At 48.0% G+C, this 18,318-nt stretch overlaps 1 protein-coding gene across 1 annotated transcript in view; it reads left to right on the top strand.

Annotated features, from left to right (window-relative positions):
* LOC129813653 (alpha-N-acetylgalactosaminide alpha-2,6-sialyltransferase 5-like) overlaps positions 1-17,494 on the top strand; it is an 84,649-nt gene extending 67,155 nt beyond the window's left edge. The window contains exons 3-6 of the mRNA XM_055866027.1: positions 2,748-2,981; positions 6,356-6,534; positions 16,468-16,575; positions 16,963-17,494. Coding sequence (XP_055722002.1) covers positions 2,748-2,981; positions 6,356-6,534; positions 16,468-16,575; positions 16,963-17,188 — 747 coding nt within the window. The 3' untranslated portion in view covers positions 17,189-17,494. The remainder of the gene's footprint in view (positions 1-2,747; positions 2,982-6,355; positions 6,535-16,467; positions 16,576-16,962) is intronic.
* Positions 17,495-18,318: the final 824 nt, after the last annotated feature.

Here is an 18,318-nt window from a genome sequence, read left to right as displayed (position 1 = left end):
AACAACACATCATAACTGGTCAGGGGCCCCACACTGCTACATCATACCATTAACAACACATCATAACTGGTCAGGGGCCCCACACTGCTACATCATACCATTAACAACACATCATAACTGGTCAGGGGCCCCACACTGCTACATCATACCATTAACAACACATCATAACTGGCCAGGGGCCCCACACTGCTACATCATACCATTAATAACACATCATAACTGGTCAGGGGCCCCACACTGCTACATCATACAATTAATAACACATCATAACTGGTCAGGGGCCCCACACTACTACATCATACCATTAATAACACATCATAACTGGTCAGGGGCCCCACACTGCTACATCATACAATTAATAACACATCATAACTGGTCAGGGGCCCCACACTACTACATCATACAATTAATAACACATCATAACTGGTCAGGGGCCCCACACTACTACATCATACCATTAACAACACATCATAACTGGTCAGGGGCCCCACACTGCTACATCATACAATTAATAACACATCATAACTGGTCAGGGGCCCCACACTACTACATCATACCATTAACATTTACATTTACATTACATTTTAGTCATTTAGCAGACGCTCTTATCCAGAGCGACTTACAGTAGAGTGCATACATTTTATTACATTTTACATACTGAGACAAGGATATCCCTACCGGCCAAACCCTCCCTAACCCGGACGACGCTATGCCAATTGTGCGTCGCCCCACGGATCTCCCGGTTGCGGCCGGCTGCGACAGAGCCTGGGCGCGAACCCAGCCTAGCCTGGGCGCGAACCCAGAGACTCTGGTGGCGCAGCTAGCACCGCTAGCACAACACATCATAACTGGCCAGGGGCCCCACACGGCTACATCAGGCTCCGTTATTGTCATGCTCATTAGAATATGAGTCATTATCATATTGTTGCCAAGGAGATATTTCAGTGTTTCTACACCTGGTTTGCATATCATTGATTTAAAGAACAGAGTTTGGTTGTCCTGTCTCGGGGTGATCACACAAACGCACACAGACCGGAAATTGAAAACTTCCGGAGGGAAGGCTACTGCCCTCCAGACCTGGACACACATGGAGGCACACACACACAAGACATACACACAAGACATACACACACACACACAAGACATACACACAAGACATACACACACACACAAGACATACACACACAAGACATACACACACAAGACATACACAAGACATACACACGACACACACACACACACACACACACACACACACACACACACACACACACACACACACACACACACACACACACACTCTCTCTCTCTTTATCCATATGACCTAGTCAAAGATCACGTCACCCCGCTCCTCCGCTCTCTCCACTGGCTTCCAGTTGAAGCTCGCATCCGCTACAAGACCATGGTGCTTGCCTACGGAGCTGTGAGGGGAACGGCACCTCAGTACCTTCAGGCTCTGATCAGGCCCTACACCCAAACAAGGGCACTGCGTTCATCCACCTCTGGCCTGCTCGCCTCCCTACCACTGAGGAAGTACAGTTCCCGCTCAGCCCAGTCAAAACTGTTCGCTGCTCTGGCACCCCAATGGTGGAACAAACTCCCTCACGACTCCAGGACAGCGGAGTCAATCACCACCTTCCGGAGACACCTGAAACCCCACCTCTTTAAGGAATACCTAGGATAGGATAAAGCAATCCTTCTAACCCCCCCCCCTTAAAAGAGTTAGATTTACATTTACATTTAACATTTACATTTAAGTCATTTAGCAGACGCTCTTATCCAGAGCGACTTACAAATTGGTGCATTCACCTTATGACATCCAGACGCACATTAGATGCACTATTGTAAAGTGGTTGTTCCACTGGATATCATAAGGTGAATGCACCAATTTGTAAGTCGCTCTGGATAAGAGCGTCTGCTAAATGACTTAAATGTAAATGTAATCAGGCTTCTATAATGCCAGGAGCTTGTACATCAGTCGTTGGGAATAATTCCTATGGGGATATGCATGAGGAAAACCATACAGTGCATTCAGGAAGTAGTCAGAGCCCTTCACTTTTTCCACATTTCGTTTCGTTACAGCCTTATTCTAAAATGGATTCTATTGTTTTTTTCTCATCAATTTACACACAATACCCCATATTGACAACGCAAAAACTGGTTTTTAGAAATGTTTGCAAATTTATTACAAATAAATGTCTTATTTACTTAAGTATTCAGTCCTTTTGCTATGAGACTCGAAATGGAGCTCAGGTGCTTCCTGTTTCCATTGATCCTCCTTGAGATGTTTTTACAACTTGATTGGATTCCACCTCTGGTCCTCTCCCTCTGGTCTTCTCTCCCTCATCCTCTCCCCCTTCCTCCCTCTCTCCACTAAAATAACAAAACATTCCTCTCTCCCTCATCCTCCCTCTCTCTACTAAAATAACAAAACCTCCCTCATCCTCTCCCATTTCCTCCCTCTCTCTACTAAAATAACAAAGCATTCCTCTCTTCCTCATCCTCTCCCTCTGGTGCTCTCCCTCTGGTCCTCTCCCCCTTCCTCCCTCTCTCTAATAAAATAACAAAACATTCCTCTCTTCCTCATCCTCTCCCTCTGGTGCTCTCCCTCTGGCCCTCTCCCTCTGGTCCTCTCCCCCTTCCTCCCTCTCTCTAATAAAATAACAAAACCTCCCTCTCTCCCTCACCCTCTCCCATTTCCTCCCTCTCTCTACTAAAATAACAAAACATTCCTCTCTCTCCCCCAGCCTCTGAAAATGCACTGCCATAGCTGTGCGTTGGTCACCAGCTCCGGTCACCTGACGGGTGGTGGTCGCGGCGAGGAGATCGACCGGGCGGAGTGTGTCATCCGTATGAACGACGCCCCCACGGCGCTGGGGTACGGGCGAGATGTCGGGCGCCGCACCTCGCTACGCGTCATCGCCCACTCCAGCATGCAGAGGGTCCTACGGAACCGCCACGAACTGCTCAACACATCCCAGGTTAGATGATACATGTTATAAGATATAAATAAATCCCAGGTTAGATGCTTCTCCGAGATTTCAAATGTGCATCTTGTGTGCCGGTTTGGTTGAGCAGCAACACTCTCGACACCAAACTAGACATATGACAACGGGGTACAAGTCCCTACTCAGCCTCTCCTCTCTGTGTCCTACTCAGCCTCTCCTCTCTGTGTCCTGCTCAGCCTCTCCTCTCTGTGTCCTGCTCAGCCTCTCCTCTCTGTGTCCTGCTCAGCCTCTCCTCTCTGTGTCCTGCTCAGCCTCTCCTCTCTGTGTCCTGCTCAGCCTCTCCTCTCTGTGTCCTGCTCAGCCTCTCCTCTCTGTGTCCTGCTCAGCCTCTCCTCTCTGTGTCCTGCTCAGCCTCTCCTCTCTGTGTCCTGCTCAGCCTCTCCTCTCTGTGTCCTGCTCAGCCTCTCCACTCTGTGTCCTGCTCAGCCTGAAATCCATTGCTTCTGGTTGGGAAATGTACGTACGGTCACTGTTGGATGACGTCATCAATGCACTTATTGATGAAGCCGGTGACTGAGGTGGTATACTTTTCAATGCCATTGGATCAATCCCGGAACATATTCCAGTCTGTGCTAGCAAATCAGTCCTGTAGCATCCGCGTCATCTGAACACTTCTGTATTGAGCGAGTCACTGGTACTTCCTGCTTTAGTTTTTGCTTGTAAGCAGGAATTGGGAGGATAGAATTATGGTCAGATTTGCCAAATGGAGGGTGAGGGAGAGCTTTGTATGCATCTCTATGTGTGGAGTAAAGGTGGTCCAGAGTTTTTTCCCCTCTGGTTGCACATGTGACATGCTAGTAGGAATGAGGTAAAAGGGATTTAAGTTTTCCTGCATTAAAGTCCCCGGCCACTAGGAGCACTGCTTCTGGATGAGCGTTTTCCTGTTTGCTTATGGCCTTATACAGCTGGTTGAGTGCGGTCTTAGTGCCAGCATCGGTTTGTGGTGGTAAATAGACGACTATGAATAATATAGATGAGAACTCTCTTGGTAGATAGTGTGGTCTACAGCTTATCATGTGGTATTCTACCTCAGGTGAGCAGAACCTCGAGACTTCTTTAATATTAGACATTGCGCACCAGCTGTTATTGACAAATAGACACGGACCATCGCCCCTCGTCTTACCAGACGTAGCTGCTCTGTCCTGCCGATACATGGACAAGCCAGGCAGCTCTATTTTATCCGTGTCGTCATTCAGCCACGTCTCAGTGAAACATAAGATATTACAGTTTTTAATGTCTCATTGGTAGGATAGTCTTAATCGTAGATCATCCGTTTTTTTTGCCCAATTATTGGCCAATAATAGTGGTGGTTTACCTACTTGTCGGCAAATTCTTACAAGGCACCCCGCCCTCCTCCCTCTTTTTCTCCACGCTGATGACGGGGATTTGGGCGTTGTCTCAACAAAGCAGTATACCCTTCGCGTCGGAATCATTAAAGATAAAATCTTCGTCCAGTTCGAGATGAGTTATCACTGTTCTGATGTCCAGAAGCTATTTTCGGTCATAAGAGACGGTAGCATCAACTTTATGTACAAAATTAGTTACAAACAATGTGAAAAAACAAACAAAATAGCACAGTTGGGTAATGTTACATTACATTCTCCCCCCTCCAGGACACAGTGTTTATCAGTAGTTACATTACATTCTCCCCCCTCCAGGACACAGTGTTTATCAGTAGTGACATTACATTCTCCTCCAGGACACAGTGTTTATCAGTAGTTACATTACATTCTCCTCCCTCCAGGACACAGTGTTTATCAGTAGTTACATTACATTCTCCTCCAGGACACAGTGTTTATCAGTAGTTACATTACATTCTCCTCCCCCCTCCAGGACACAGTGTTTATCAGTAGTGACATTACATTCTCCTCCAGGACACAGTGTTTATTAGTAGTGACATTACATTCTCCTCCAGGACACAGTGTTTATCAGTAGTGACATTACATTCTCCTCCCCCCTCCAGGACACAGTGTTTATCAGTAGTGACATTACATTCTCCCCCCTCCAGGACACAGTGTTTATCAGTAGTGACATTACATTCTCCTCCAGGACACAGTGTTTATTAGTAGTGACATTACATTCTCCTCCAGGACACAGTGTTTATCAGTAGTGACATTACATTCTCCCCCCTCCAGGACACAGTGTTTATCAGTAGTGACATTACATTCTCCCCCCTCCAGGACACAGTGTTTATCAGTAGTTATATTACATTCTCCTCCCTCCAGAACACAGTGTTTATCAGTAGTTACATTACATTCTCCTCCCCCCTCCAGGACACAGTGTTTATCAGTAGTTACATTACATTCTCCTCCCCCCTCCAGGACACAGTGTTTATCAGTAGTTACATTACATTCTCCCCCCTCCAGGACACAGTGTTTATCAGTAGTTACATTACATTCTCCTCCAGTACACAGTGTTTATCAGTAGTGACATTACATTCTCCTCCAGGACACAGTGTTTATCAGTAGTTACATTACATTCTCCTCCCTCCAGGACACAGTGTTTATCAGTAGTGACATTACATTCTCCTCCAGGAAACAGTGTTTATCAGTAGTTACATTACATTCTCCTCCCCCCTCCAGGACACAGTGTTTATCAGTAGTTACATTACATTCTCCTCCAGGACACAGTGTTTATTAGTAGTGACATTACATTCTCCTCCAGGACACAGTGTTTATCAGTAGTTACATTACATTCTCCTCCAGGACACAGTGTTTATTAGTAGTGACATTACATTCTCCTCCAGGACACAGTGTTTATCAGTAGTTACATTACATTCTCCTCCAGGACACAGTGTTTATTAGTAGTGACATTACATTCTCCTCCCCCCTCCAGGACACAGTGTTTATCAGTAGTTACATTACATTCTCCTCCCCCCTCCAGGACACAGTGTTTATCAGTAGTTACATTACATTCTCCTCCCCCCTCCAGGACACAGTGTTTATCAGTAGTTACATTACATTCTCCTCCCCCCTCCAGGACACAGTGTTTATCAGTAGTTACATTACATTCTCCTCCCCCCTCCAGGACACAGTGTTTATCAGTAGTTACATTACATTCTCCTCCCCCCTCCAGGACACAGTGTTTATCAGTTGTGACATTACATTCTCCCCCCTCCAGGACACAGTGTTTATCAGTTGTGACATTACATTCTCCCCCCTCCAGGACACAGTGTTTATCAGTAGTAACATTACATTCTCCTCCTCCCTCCAGGACACAGTGTTTATCAGTAGTGACATTACATTCTCCTCCAGGACACAGTGTTTATCAGTAGTTACATTACATTCTCCTCCCCCCTCCAGGACACAGTGTTTATCAGTAGTGACATTACATTCTCCTCCCTCCAGGACACAGTGTTTATCTTCTGGGGGCCCAGTAGTTACATGCGACGGGATGGGAAGGGTCTGGTCTACAATAACCTGAGGTTGATGAACCAGGTGTTGCCCAAACTAAAGGTCTACATGATCTCCAGGCAGAAGATGTTGCAGTTCGACGAACTCTTCAAGAGGGAGACGGGAAAGGACAGGTGAGTTTCACCTGCAAAAGCTAGAGTACTGTAAAAATGATGAGTGGACCAGAAGGGGCTCGGAGTCAGAGATGAACCATGAATGAGACTTGAAGACTTGCGTTATCTCCGAAAGTAAGTTTGAATAAATAATAATAACGAACACATTAGAAAAGTTACATTAGAAGTCATGATCAGTATTGACAACATTTTGGCTGTTTTTTCTTCAAAAAGCTTATATGATATATTTTGAAGAAAGAACTTAATCTCAAATCAAAAAAAATGTTATCCAATTAAATTGTATTTGTCACATGTGCTGAATACAACAGGTGTAGTAGACCTTACAGTGAAATGCTGAATACAACAGGTGTAGTAGACCTTACAGTGAAATGCTGAATACAACAGGTGTAGTAGACCTCACAGTGAAATGCTGAATACAACAGGTGTTGTAGACCTCACAGTGAAATGCTGAATACAACAGGTGTAGTAGACCTCACAGTGAAATGCTGAATACAACAGGTGTTGTAGACCTCACAGTGAAATGCTGAATACAACAGGTGTAGTAGACCTCACAGTGAAATGCTGAATACAACAGGTGTAGTAGACCTCACAGTGAAATGCTGAATACAACAGGTGTAGTAGACCTCACAGTGAAATGCTGAATACAACAGGTGTAGTAGACCTCACAGTGAAATGCTGAATACAACAGGTGTAGTAGACCTCACAGTGAAATGCTGAATACAACAGGTGTAGTAGACCTCACAGTGAAATGCTGAATACAACAGGTGTTGTAGACCTCACAGTGAAATGCTGAATACAACAGGTGTAGTAGACCTCACACTGAAATGCTGAATACAAAAGGTGTAGTAGACCTCACAGTGAAACGCTGAATACAACAGGTGTAGTAGACCTCACAGTGAAATGCTGAATACAACAGGTGTAGTAGACCTCACAGTGAAATGCTGAATACAACAGGTGTAGTAGACCTCACAGTGAAATGCTGAATACAACAGGTGTAGTAGACCTCACAGTGAAATGCTGAATACAACAGGTGTAGTAGACCTTACAGTGAAATGCTGAATACAACAGGTGTAATAGACCTCACAGTGAAATGCTGAATACAACAGGTGGAGTAGACCTCACAGTGAAATGCTGAATACAACAGGTGTAGTAGACCTCTCAGTGAAATGCTTACTCACAAGCCCTTAACCAACAATGCAGTTTAAGAAATTGCGTTACTAATATATTTACTAAATAAACTAAAGGAAATAAATCTTTTCAATCAAAAAGTAAATGTACATAATAATGAGGCTATATACAGGAGGTACCGGTACAGAGTCAATGTGGAGGCTATATACAGGAGGTACCAGGTAGTAATGAGGCTATATACAGGGTGTTACGGTACAGAGTCAATGTGGAGGCTATTGTTACGCACGCCTCTGAGAAGAGGGAACGCAACTCCCTGCTACAACTCAACTCTCTGAAGTGCAAGAGGTATGGACTGTAGGTGCGAGTAAGGATGACACAAAAGCAGAATTTACCGTTTACTAGAATTTATTTTCTTACACGGTAATATGGGGAAAAGGGGCTGGACGGAACCAAAGCAAAGAAAGTAAATATCAAAGTTCCCCCTCTCCTATCTAACCTGCCTACCCACTTAACTTACCTAACTTAACACCGCCTGGTGCCCTAACCAAAATACAGGGGGTGGTCCGCCCAGGTCTTACCTAGTGTGCCTAGACAGTAAATATACTACGGGTATATGTATGCCCTCGGGCCTCTTGCCTAAGCACTCCCAAAGTGCCTTCTCCTTCCCCCCTGGGAACAAACGAAACAGAGTAATTTTTAACGATTTCACAAACACTCACAAACACAGGACATAGAAAAACTGCTACCAACAACAACAGTACATACCACACTTTCTGATACACAACCAACACTATATCACAATCTAATTTCTCTCTCTCAATCTCCAAATCTCTACTCCTTATCTCATCTCTCGCCCCTCTCTCAATCTCCAAATCTCTACTCCTTATCTCATCTCTCTCCTCTCTCCAAATCTCATCTCCTCTCTGGGCAGAACACTGGCTTTTATCTTCAGGTGGCAATGGTGATTAGAGTCAGCTGCTTCTTGACGAGGGGGCGGGGTCAGCTCCAATCACCAATTAGCCTGGGGTTGACCAATCAGCTGGTTGGGGAGTACTTCAGGAAGCCATCTCCTGAAACAAACACACTAAAATACAAAACAGAACACAGAAACTGGGGAACGTAACACTATATACAGGGGGTACCGGTACAGAGTCAATGTGGAGGCTATATACAGGGTGTTACGGTACAGAGTCAATGTGGAGACTATATACAGGGGGTACCGGTACAGAGTCAATGTGGAGGCTATATACAGGGTGTTACGGTACAGAGTCAATGTGGAGGCTATATACAGGGGGTACCGGTACAGAGTCAATGTGGAGGCTATATACAGGGGGTACCAGGTAGTAATGAGGCTATATACAGGGTGTTACGGTACAGAGTCAATGTGGAGGCTATATACAGGGGGTACCGGTACAGAGTCAATGTGGAGGCTATATATAGGGGGTACCGGTACAGAGTCAATGTGGAGGCTATATACAGGGGGTACTGGTACAGAGTCAATGTGGAGGCTATATATAGGGGGTACCGGTACAGAGTCAATGTGGAGGCTATATATAGGGGGTACCGGTACAGAGTCAATGTGGAGGCTATATACAGGGGGTACCGGTACAGAGTCAATGTGGAGACTATATACAGGGTGTACCGGTACAGAGTCAATGTGGAGGCTATATACAGGGTGTTACGGTACAGAGTCAATGTGGAGGCTATATACAGGGTGTTACGGTACAGAGTCAATGTGGAGGCTATATACAGGGTGTTACGGTACAGAGTCAATGTGGAGGCTATATACAGGGTATTACGGTACAGAGTCAATGTGGAGGCTATATACAGGGGGTACCGGTACAGAGTCAATGTGGAGGCTATATACAGGGGGTACCGGTACAGAGTCAATGTGGAGGCTATATACAGGGGGTACCGGTACAGAGTCAATGTGGAGGCTATATACAGGGGGTACCGGTACAGAGTCAATGTGGAGACTATATACAGGGTGTACCGGTACAGAGTCAATGTGGAGGCTATATACAGGGTGTTACGGTACAGAGTCAATGTGGAGGCTATATACAGGGTGTTACGGTACAGAGTCAATGTGGAGGCTATATACAGGGTGTTACGGTACAGAGTCAATGTGGAGGCTATATACAGGGTATTACGGTACAGAGTCAATGTGGAGGCTATATACAGGGGGTACCGGTACAGAGTCAATGTGGAGGCTATATACAGGGGGTACCGGTACAGAGTCAATGTGGAGGCTATATACAGGGGGTACCGGTACAGAGTCAATGTGGAGGCTATATACAGGGTGTTACGGTACAGAGTCAATGTGGAGGCTATATACAGGGGGTACCGGTACAGAGTCAATGTGGAGGCTATATACAGGGGGTACCGGTACAGAGTCAATGTGGAGGCTATATACAGGGTGTTACGGTACAGAGTCAATGTGGAGGCTATATACAGGGGGTTACGGTACAGAGTCAATGTGGAGGCTATATACAGGGTGTTACGGTACAGAGTCAATGTGGAGGCTATATACAGGGTATTACGGTACAGAGTCAATGTGGAGGCTATATACAGGGGGTACCGGTACAGAGTCAATGTGGAGGCTATATACAGGGGGTACCGGTACAGAGTCAATGTGGAGGCTATATACAGGGGGTACCGGTACAGAGTCAATGTGGAGGCTATATACAGGGTGTTACGGTACAGAGTCAATGTGGAGGCTATATACAGGGGGTACCGGTACAGAGTCAATGTGGAGGCTATATACAGGGGGTACCGGTACAGAGTCAATGTGGAGGCTATATACAGGGTGTTACGGTACAGAGTCAATGTGGAGGCTATATACAGGGGGTACCGGTACAGAGTCAATGTGGAGGCTATATACAGGGTGTTACGGTACAGAGTCAATGTGGAGGCTATATACAGGGTATTACGGTACAGAGTCAATGTGGAGGCTATATACAGGGGGTACCGGTACAGAGTCAATGTGGAGGCTATATACAGGGGGTACCGGTACAGAGTCAATGTGGAGGCTATATACAGGGGGTACCGGTACAGAGTCAATGTGGAGGCTATATACAGGGGGTACCGGTACAGAGTCAATGTGGAGGCTATATACAGGGGGTACCGGTACAGAGTCAATGTGGAGGCTATATACAGGGTGTTACGGTACAGAGTCAATGTGGAGGCTATATACAGGGGGTACCGGTACAGAGTCAATGTGGAGGCTATATACAGGGGGTACCGGTACAGAGTCAATGTGGAGGCTATATACAGGGTGTTACGGTACAGAGTCAATGTGGAGGCTATATACAGGGTGTTACGGTACAGAGTCAATGTGGAGGCTATATACAGGGTGTTACGGTACAGAGTCAATGTGGAGGCTATATACAGGGTATTACGGTACAGAGTCAATGTGGAGGCTATATACAGGGGGTACCGGTACAGAGTCAATGTGGAGGCTATATACAGGGGGTACCGGTACAGAGTCAATGTGGAGGCTATATACAGGGGGTACCGGTACAGAGTCAATGTGGAGGCTATATACAGGGTGTTACGGTACAGAGTCAATGTGGAGGCTATATACAGGGGGTACCGGTACAGAGTCAATGTGGAGGCTATATACAGGGGGTACCGGTACAGAGTCAATGTGGAGGCTATATACAGGGTGTTACGGTACAGAGTCAATGTGGAGGCTATATACAGGGGGTACCGGTACAGAGTCAATGTGGAGGCTATATACAGGGTGTTACGGTACAGAGTCAATGTGGAGGCTATATACAGGGTATTACGGTACAGAGTCAATGTGGAGGCTATATACAGGGGGTACCGGTACAGAGTCAATGTGGAGGCTATATACAGGGGGTACCGGTACAGAGTCAATGTGGAGGCTATATACAGGGGGTACCGGTACAGAGTCAATGTGGAGGCTATATACAGGGTGTTACGGTACAGAGTCAATGTGGAGGCTATATACAGGGGGTACCGGTACAGAGTCAATGTGGAGGCTATATACAGGGGGTACCGGTACAGAGTCAATGTGGAGGCTATATACAGGGTGTTACGGTACAGAGTCAATGTGGAGGCTATATACAGGGGGTACCGGTACAGAGTCAATGTGGAGGCTATATACAGGGTGTTACGGTACAGAGTCAATGTGGAGGCTATATACAGGGTATTATGGTACAGAGTCAATGTGGAGGCTATATACAGGGGGTACTGGTACAGAGTCAATGTGGAGGCTATATACAGGGAGTACCGGTACAGAGTCAATGTGGAGGCTATATACAGGGTGTTACGGTACAGAGTCAATGTGGAGGCTATATACAGGGTGTTACGGTACAGAGTCAATGTGGAGGCTATATACAGGGGGTACCGGTACAGAGTCAATGTGGAGGCTATATACAGGGTGTTACGGTACAGAGTCAATGTGGAGGCTATATACAGGGTATTATGGTACAGAGTCAATGTGGAGGCTATATACAGGGGGTACTGGTACAGAGTCAATGTGGAGGCTATATACAGGGTGTTACGGTACAGAGTCAATGTGGAGGCTATATACAGGGGGTACTGGTACAGAGTCAATGTGGAGTCTATATACAGGGAGTACCGGTACAGAGTCAATGTGGAGGCTATATACAGGGTGTTACGGTACAGAGTCAATGTGGAGGCTATATACAGGAGGTACCGGTACAGAGTCAATGTGGAGGCTATATACAGGGGGTACCGGTACAGAGTCAATGTGGAGACTATATACAGGGTGTTACAGTACAGAGTCAATGTGGAGGCTATATACAGGAGGTACCGGTACAGAGTCAATGTGGAGGCTATATACAGGGGGTACCGGTACAGAGTCAATGTGGAGGCTATATACAGGGTGTTACGGTACAGAGTCAATGTGGAGGCTATATACAGGGTGTTACGGTACAGAGTCAATGTGGAGGCTATATACAGGGGTACCGGTACAGAGTCAATGTGGAGGCTATATACAGGGTGTTACGGTACAGAGTCAATGTGGAGGCTATATACAGGGGGGTACCGGTACAGAGTCCATGTGGAGGCTATATACAGGGTGTTACGGTACAGAGTCAATGTGGAGACTATATACAGGGTGTACCGGTACAGAGTCAATGTGGAGGCTATATACAGGGGGTACCGGTACAGAGTCAATGTGGAGGCTATATACAGGGGGTACCGGTACAGAGTCAATGTGGAGGCTATATACAGGGGGTACCGGTACAGAGTCAATGTGGAGGCTATATACAGGGTGTTACGGTACAGAGTCAATGTGGAGGCTATATACAGGGGGTACCGGTACAGAGTCAATGTGGAGACTATATACAGGGTGTTACGGTACAGAGTCAATGTGGAGGCTATATACAGGGTGTTACGGTACAGAGTCAATGTGGAGGCTATATACAGGGGGTACCGGTACAGAGTCAATGTGGAGGCTATATACAGGGGGTACCGGTACAGAGTCAATGTGGAGGCTATATACAGGGGGTACCGGTACAGAGTCAATGTGGAGGCTATATACAGGGGGTACCGGTACAGAGTCAATGTGGAGGCTATATACAGGGGTGTACAGGTACAGAGTCAATGTGGAGGCTATATACAGGGGGTACCGGTACAGAGTCAATGTGGAGGCTATATACAGGGGGGTACCGGTACAGAGTCAATGTGGAGGCTATATACAGGGGGTACCGGTACAGAGTCAATGTGGAGGCTATATACATGGGGTACCGGTACAGAGTCAATGTCGAGGCTATATACAGGGGGTACCGGTACAGAGTCAATGTGGAGACTATATACAGGGGGTACCGGTACAGAGTCAATGTGGAGGCTATATACAGGGGGCACCGGTACAGAGTCAATGTGGAGGCTATATACAGGGGGTACCGGTACAGAGTCAATGTGGAGGCTATATACAGGGGGTACCGGTACAGAGTCAATGTGGAGGCTATATACAGGGGGTACCGGTACAGAGTCAATGTGGAGGCTATATACAGGGGGTACCGGTACAGAGTCAATGTGGAGGCTATATACAGGGGGTACCGGTACAGAGTCAATGTGGAGGCTATATACAGGGTGTTACGGTACAGAGTCAATGTGGAGGCTATATACAGGGGGTACTGGTACAGAGTCAATGTGGAGGATATATACAGGGTGTTACGGTACAGAGTCAATGTGGAGGCTATATACAGGGTGTTATGGTACAGAGTCAATGTGGAGGCTATATACAGGGGGTACCGGTACAGAGTCAATGTGGAGGCTATATACAGGGTGTTACGGTACAGAGTCAATGTGGAGGCTATATACAGGGGGTACCGGTACAGAGTCAATGTGGAGGCTATATACAGGGTGTTACGGTACAGAGTCAATGTGGAGGCTATATACAGGGGGTACCGGTACAGAGTCAATGTGGAGGCTATATACAGGGTGTTACGGTACAGAGTCAATGTGGAGGCTATATACAGGGTGTTACGGTACAGAGTCAATGTGGAGGCTATATACAGGGGGTACCGGTACAGAGTCAATGTGGAGGCTATATACAGGGGGTACCGGTACAGAGTCAATGTGGAGGCTATATACAGGGTGTTACGGTACAGAGTCAATGTGGAGGCTATATACAGGGGGTACCGGTACAGAGTCAATGTGGAGGCTATATACAGGGTGTTACAACCGGTCAGGATGCTCTCGATGGTGCAGCTGTATAACTTTTTAGGACCTGGGGACCCATGCCCAATCTTGTCAGTCTCCTGAGGGGGAAAATGTGTTGTCATGACCTCTTCACAACTGTCTTGGTGTGTTTGGACCATGATAGTTTGTTGGTGATGTGGACACCAAGGAACGTGAAACTCTCGACCCGCTCCACTTCAGTCCCATAGAGGCCTCTTCGGCCTTCCTTTTCATATAGTCCACGATCATCTCCTTTGTCTTGCTCACATTGACAGAAAGGCACCACACTGCCAGTTCGCAGTTCGCTGACCTCCTCCCTAGAGGCCGTCTCATCGTTGAGGGAGAGGTCGTTGTCCTGGCACCACACGGCCAGGTCTCTGACCTCCTTTCTGACCTATAGGCTGCCTCATCATAGTCGGTGGTCACTACAGCCCCGTCGATATTAATGGGAACCTGTTCGTCCTGCCTTTTCCTCGATCCCCTCCTTCTTCTTGCTCACATTGAGGGAGAGGTTGTTGTCCTGGCACCACACTGCCAGGTCTCTGACCTCCTCCCTATAGGCTGTCTCGTCGTTGAGGGAGAGGTTGTTGTCCTGGCACCACACGGCCAGGTCTCTGACCTCCTCCCTATAGGCTGTCTCATCGTTGAGGGAGAGGTTGTTGTCCTGGCACCACACGGCCAGGTCTCTGACCTCCTCCCTATAGGCTGTCTCATCGTTGAGGGAGAGGTTGTTGTCCTGGCACCACACGGCCAGGTCTCTGACCTCCTCCCTATAGGCTGTCTCATCGTTGTCGGTGATCAGGCCTACCACTGTTGTGTCTTTAGCAAACTTAAAGATGGTGTTGGAGTCATGTTTGGCCACGCAATAATGGGTGAACAGGGAGTACCGGAGGGGACTAAGTACACACCCCTGAGGGGCCCCAGTGTTGAGATCTGCATGGCAGATGTGTTGTCCTCAGATAGTGGGGGCAGTTAGGCATCTCGCTCGTTCATAGTGTGCTCCATTCTGAATCTCTACATATTGATACTGAACAAAACAAAAAGCATGACAGGCTTTGTTTCCCTCTCTCTCTCGCTCTGAGGCGTGGCTCTGGGAGTCTGTCTGCTGCTGGGATCCTATCTGATTAAATGGCACCCTCTTCCCTACATAGTGCACTACATTTGACCAGGGCTCATAGATCTCTGGTCAAATATAGTACACTATATAGGGAATAGGGGGGCCATTGGGGACACAAGTCCTGATTACACCAGGCTCCCTTCAGACACCACCAGGAAAATCCCTTTGGAGAGGATTTAGCGCCCGATTCAGTCGTAGGAAATGTAGGCCTCTCCTGCGTACTTCTCAGACGTGGTTCCCTTGAATAACTGTAATTCAACCACTGAAAACCCTTCCATTTGCCGGCCAGCAGATTTCCTCATGGAGTATTCCTTCAAGAGGGTTTTAAATACATTTATCTAAAGCCACAGGTTTCCTGTAGACGTGACGCTTGGCATTCAGGCCAAAGATATTAATCTTGGTTTCATCAGACCAGTGAATCTAGTTCCTCATGGTCAGAGTCCTTTGGGTGCCTTTTGGCAAACTCCAAGCGGGCTGTCATGTGCCTTTTACTAAGGAGTGGCTTCCTTCTGGCCACTCTACCATAAAGGCCTGATTGGTGGAGTGGCTTCCGTCTGGGCACTCACCATAAAGCCCTGATTGGTGGAGTGGCTTCCGTCTGGCCACTCACCATAAAGACCTGATTGGTGGAGTGCTGCAGAGATTATTACCGCAATTCTTTTATTGTTGATTTCACTTTTCTTTTATCTATTTCAATTGCTTTGGCAATTTAAACATATGTTTCCTATGCCAATAAAGCCCATTGGATTGGATTGGATTGGGTGAGTGAGTGAGTGAGTGAGTGAGTGAGTGAGTGAGTGAGTGAGTGAGTGAGTGAGTGAGTGTGAGAGTGTGAGAGTGTGAGAGAGAGAGAGGTCTGGTGGATGAGTTCACATGGACATGGGAGTTACTGATTACCTATGCCAGATAATCAGGTATCTTCTATAACCTCATTCCACCTCCCCGTCCTCCCCGCCTCCCCTATCTCTCTACCCCACCCCACCCTTTTCTCTCCCTCCCTCCCCCTCCTCCAGGCGTATCTCCAACTCGTGGTTGAGTACTGGTTGGTTCACTATGACCATAGCTCTGGAGCTGTGTGACCGGATCAATGTCTATGGCATGGTGGCTCCTGACCACTGCAGGTGAGATCTGACCTGATCTCTCTCTCTCTCTCCCTATATCTCTCTCTCTCTCTCCCTATATCTCTTTCTCTCTCTCTCTCCCTATATCTCTCTCTCTCTCCCTATATCTCTCTCTCTCTCTCTCTCTCTCTCTCCCTATCTCTCTCTCTCTCTCTCTCTCTCTCTCTCTCTCTCTCCCTATCTCTCTCTCTCTCTCTCTCTCTCTCTCTCTCTCTCTCTCTCTCTCTCCCTATATCTCTCTCTCTCTCTCTCTATATCTCTCTCTCTCTCTCTCCCTATATCTCTCTCTCTCTCTCCCTATCTCTCTCTCTCTCTCTCTCTCTCTCTCTCTCTCTCTCTCTCTCTCTCTCTCAAATAATCTATCCTGTGTTCCTGTTCCCCTCCTAGAGAGCCCCAGCCCCCGTCCTCCCCCTCCCCCTACCACTACTACGAGCCCCTCGGTCCAGAGGAGTGTGCCATGTACATCAGCCATGAGCGAGACCGCAGGGGCAGCCATCACCGCTTTATCACGGAGAAGAGGGTCTTCACCAGCTGGGCTCGCACCTTCAACATCCACTTCTACCAGCCTGACTGGGAACCCCCGCCGCTGACCCCCGTCGCTGACCACCGCTAACCGCTGACCCCCGCTAACCGCTGACCCCCACTGACCCCTGCTAACCACTGACCTCCGCTAACCACTGACCCCTGCTAACCACTGACCCCTGCTAACCACTGACCCCCGCTATCCACTGACCTCCGCTAACCACTGACCCCCGCTAACCACTGACCCCCGCTATCCACTGACCTCCGCTAACCACTTACCTCCGCTAACCACTGACCTCCGCTAACCACTGACCCCCGCTAACCACTGACCCCCGCTAACCACTGACCTCCGCTAACCACTGACCCCCGCTAACCACTGACCCCCGCTAACCACTGACCTCCGCTAACCACTGACCCCCGCTATCCACTGACCTCCGCTAACCACTGACCCCCGCTAACCACTGACCTCCGCTAACCACTCTACTGATCTCCGCTAACCACTGACCCCCGCTAACCACTGACCCCCGCTAACCACTGACCCCCGCTAACCACTGACCTCCACTAACCACTCCACTGACCTCCGCTAACCACTGACCTCCGCCAACCACTGACCTCCGCTAACCACTGACCCCCGCTAACCACTGACCTCCGCTAACCACTCTACTGATCTCCGCTAACCACTGACCCCCGCTAACCACTGACCCCCGCTAACCACTGACCCCCGCTAACCACTGACCTCCACTAACCACTCCACTGACCTCCGCTAACCACTGACCCCCGCTAACCACTGACCTCCGCTAACCACTGACCCCCGCTAACCACTGATCTCCGCTAACCACTGACCCCCGCTAACCACTGACCCCCGCTAACCACTGACCCCCGCTAACCACTGACCTCCGCTAACCACTCTACTGATCTCCGCTAACCACTGACCCCCGCTAACCACTGACCTCCGCTAACCACTCTACTGATCTCCGCTAACCACTGACCCCCGCTAACCACTGACCTCCGCTAACCACTGACCCCCGCTAACCACTGATCTCCGCTAACCACTGACCTCCGCTAACCACTCCACTGACCTCCGCTAACCACTGACCTCCGCTAACCACTGACCCCCGCTAACCACTGATCTCCGCTAACCACTCCACTGACCTCCGCTAACCACTGACCTCCGCTAACCACTGACCCCCGCTAACCACTGACCTCCGCTAACCACTCCAC

This window comes from Salvelinus fontinalis, chromosome 17 (genome assembly GCF_029448725.1).
Source record: "Salvelinus fontinalis isolate EN_2023a chromosome 17, ASM2944872v1, whole genome shotgun sequence".
Taxonomy (NCBI): domain Eukaryota; kingdom Metazoa; phylum Chordata; class Actinopteri; order Salmoniformes; family Salmonidae; genus Salvelinus; species Salvelinus fontinalis.
Note: the sequence above shows the minus strand (reverse complement) of the source record. Positions and strands in the feature narration are given on the sequence as shown.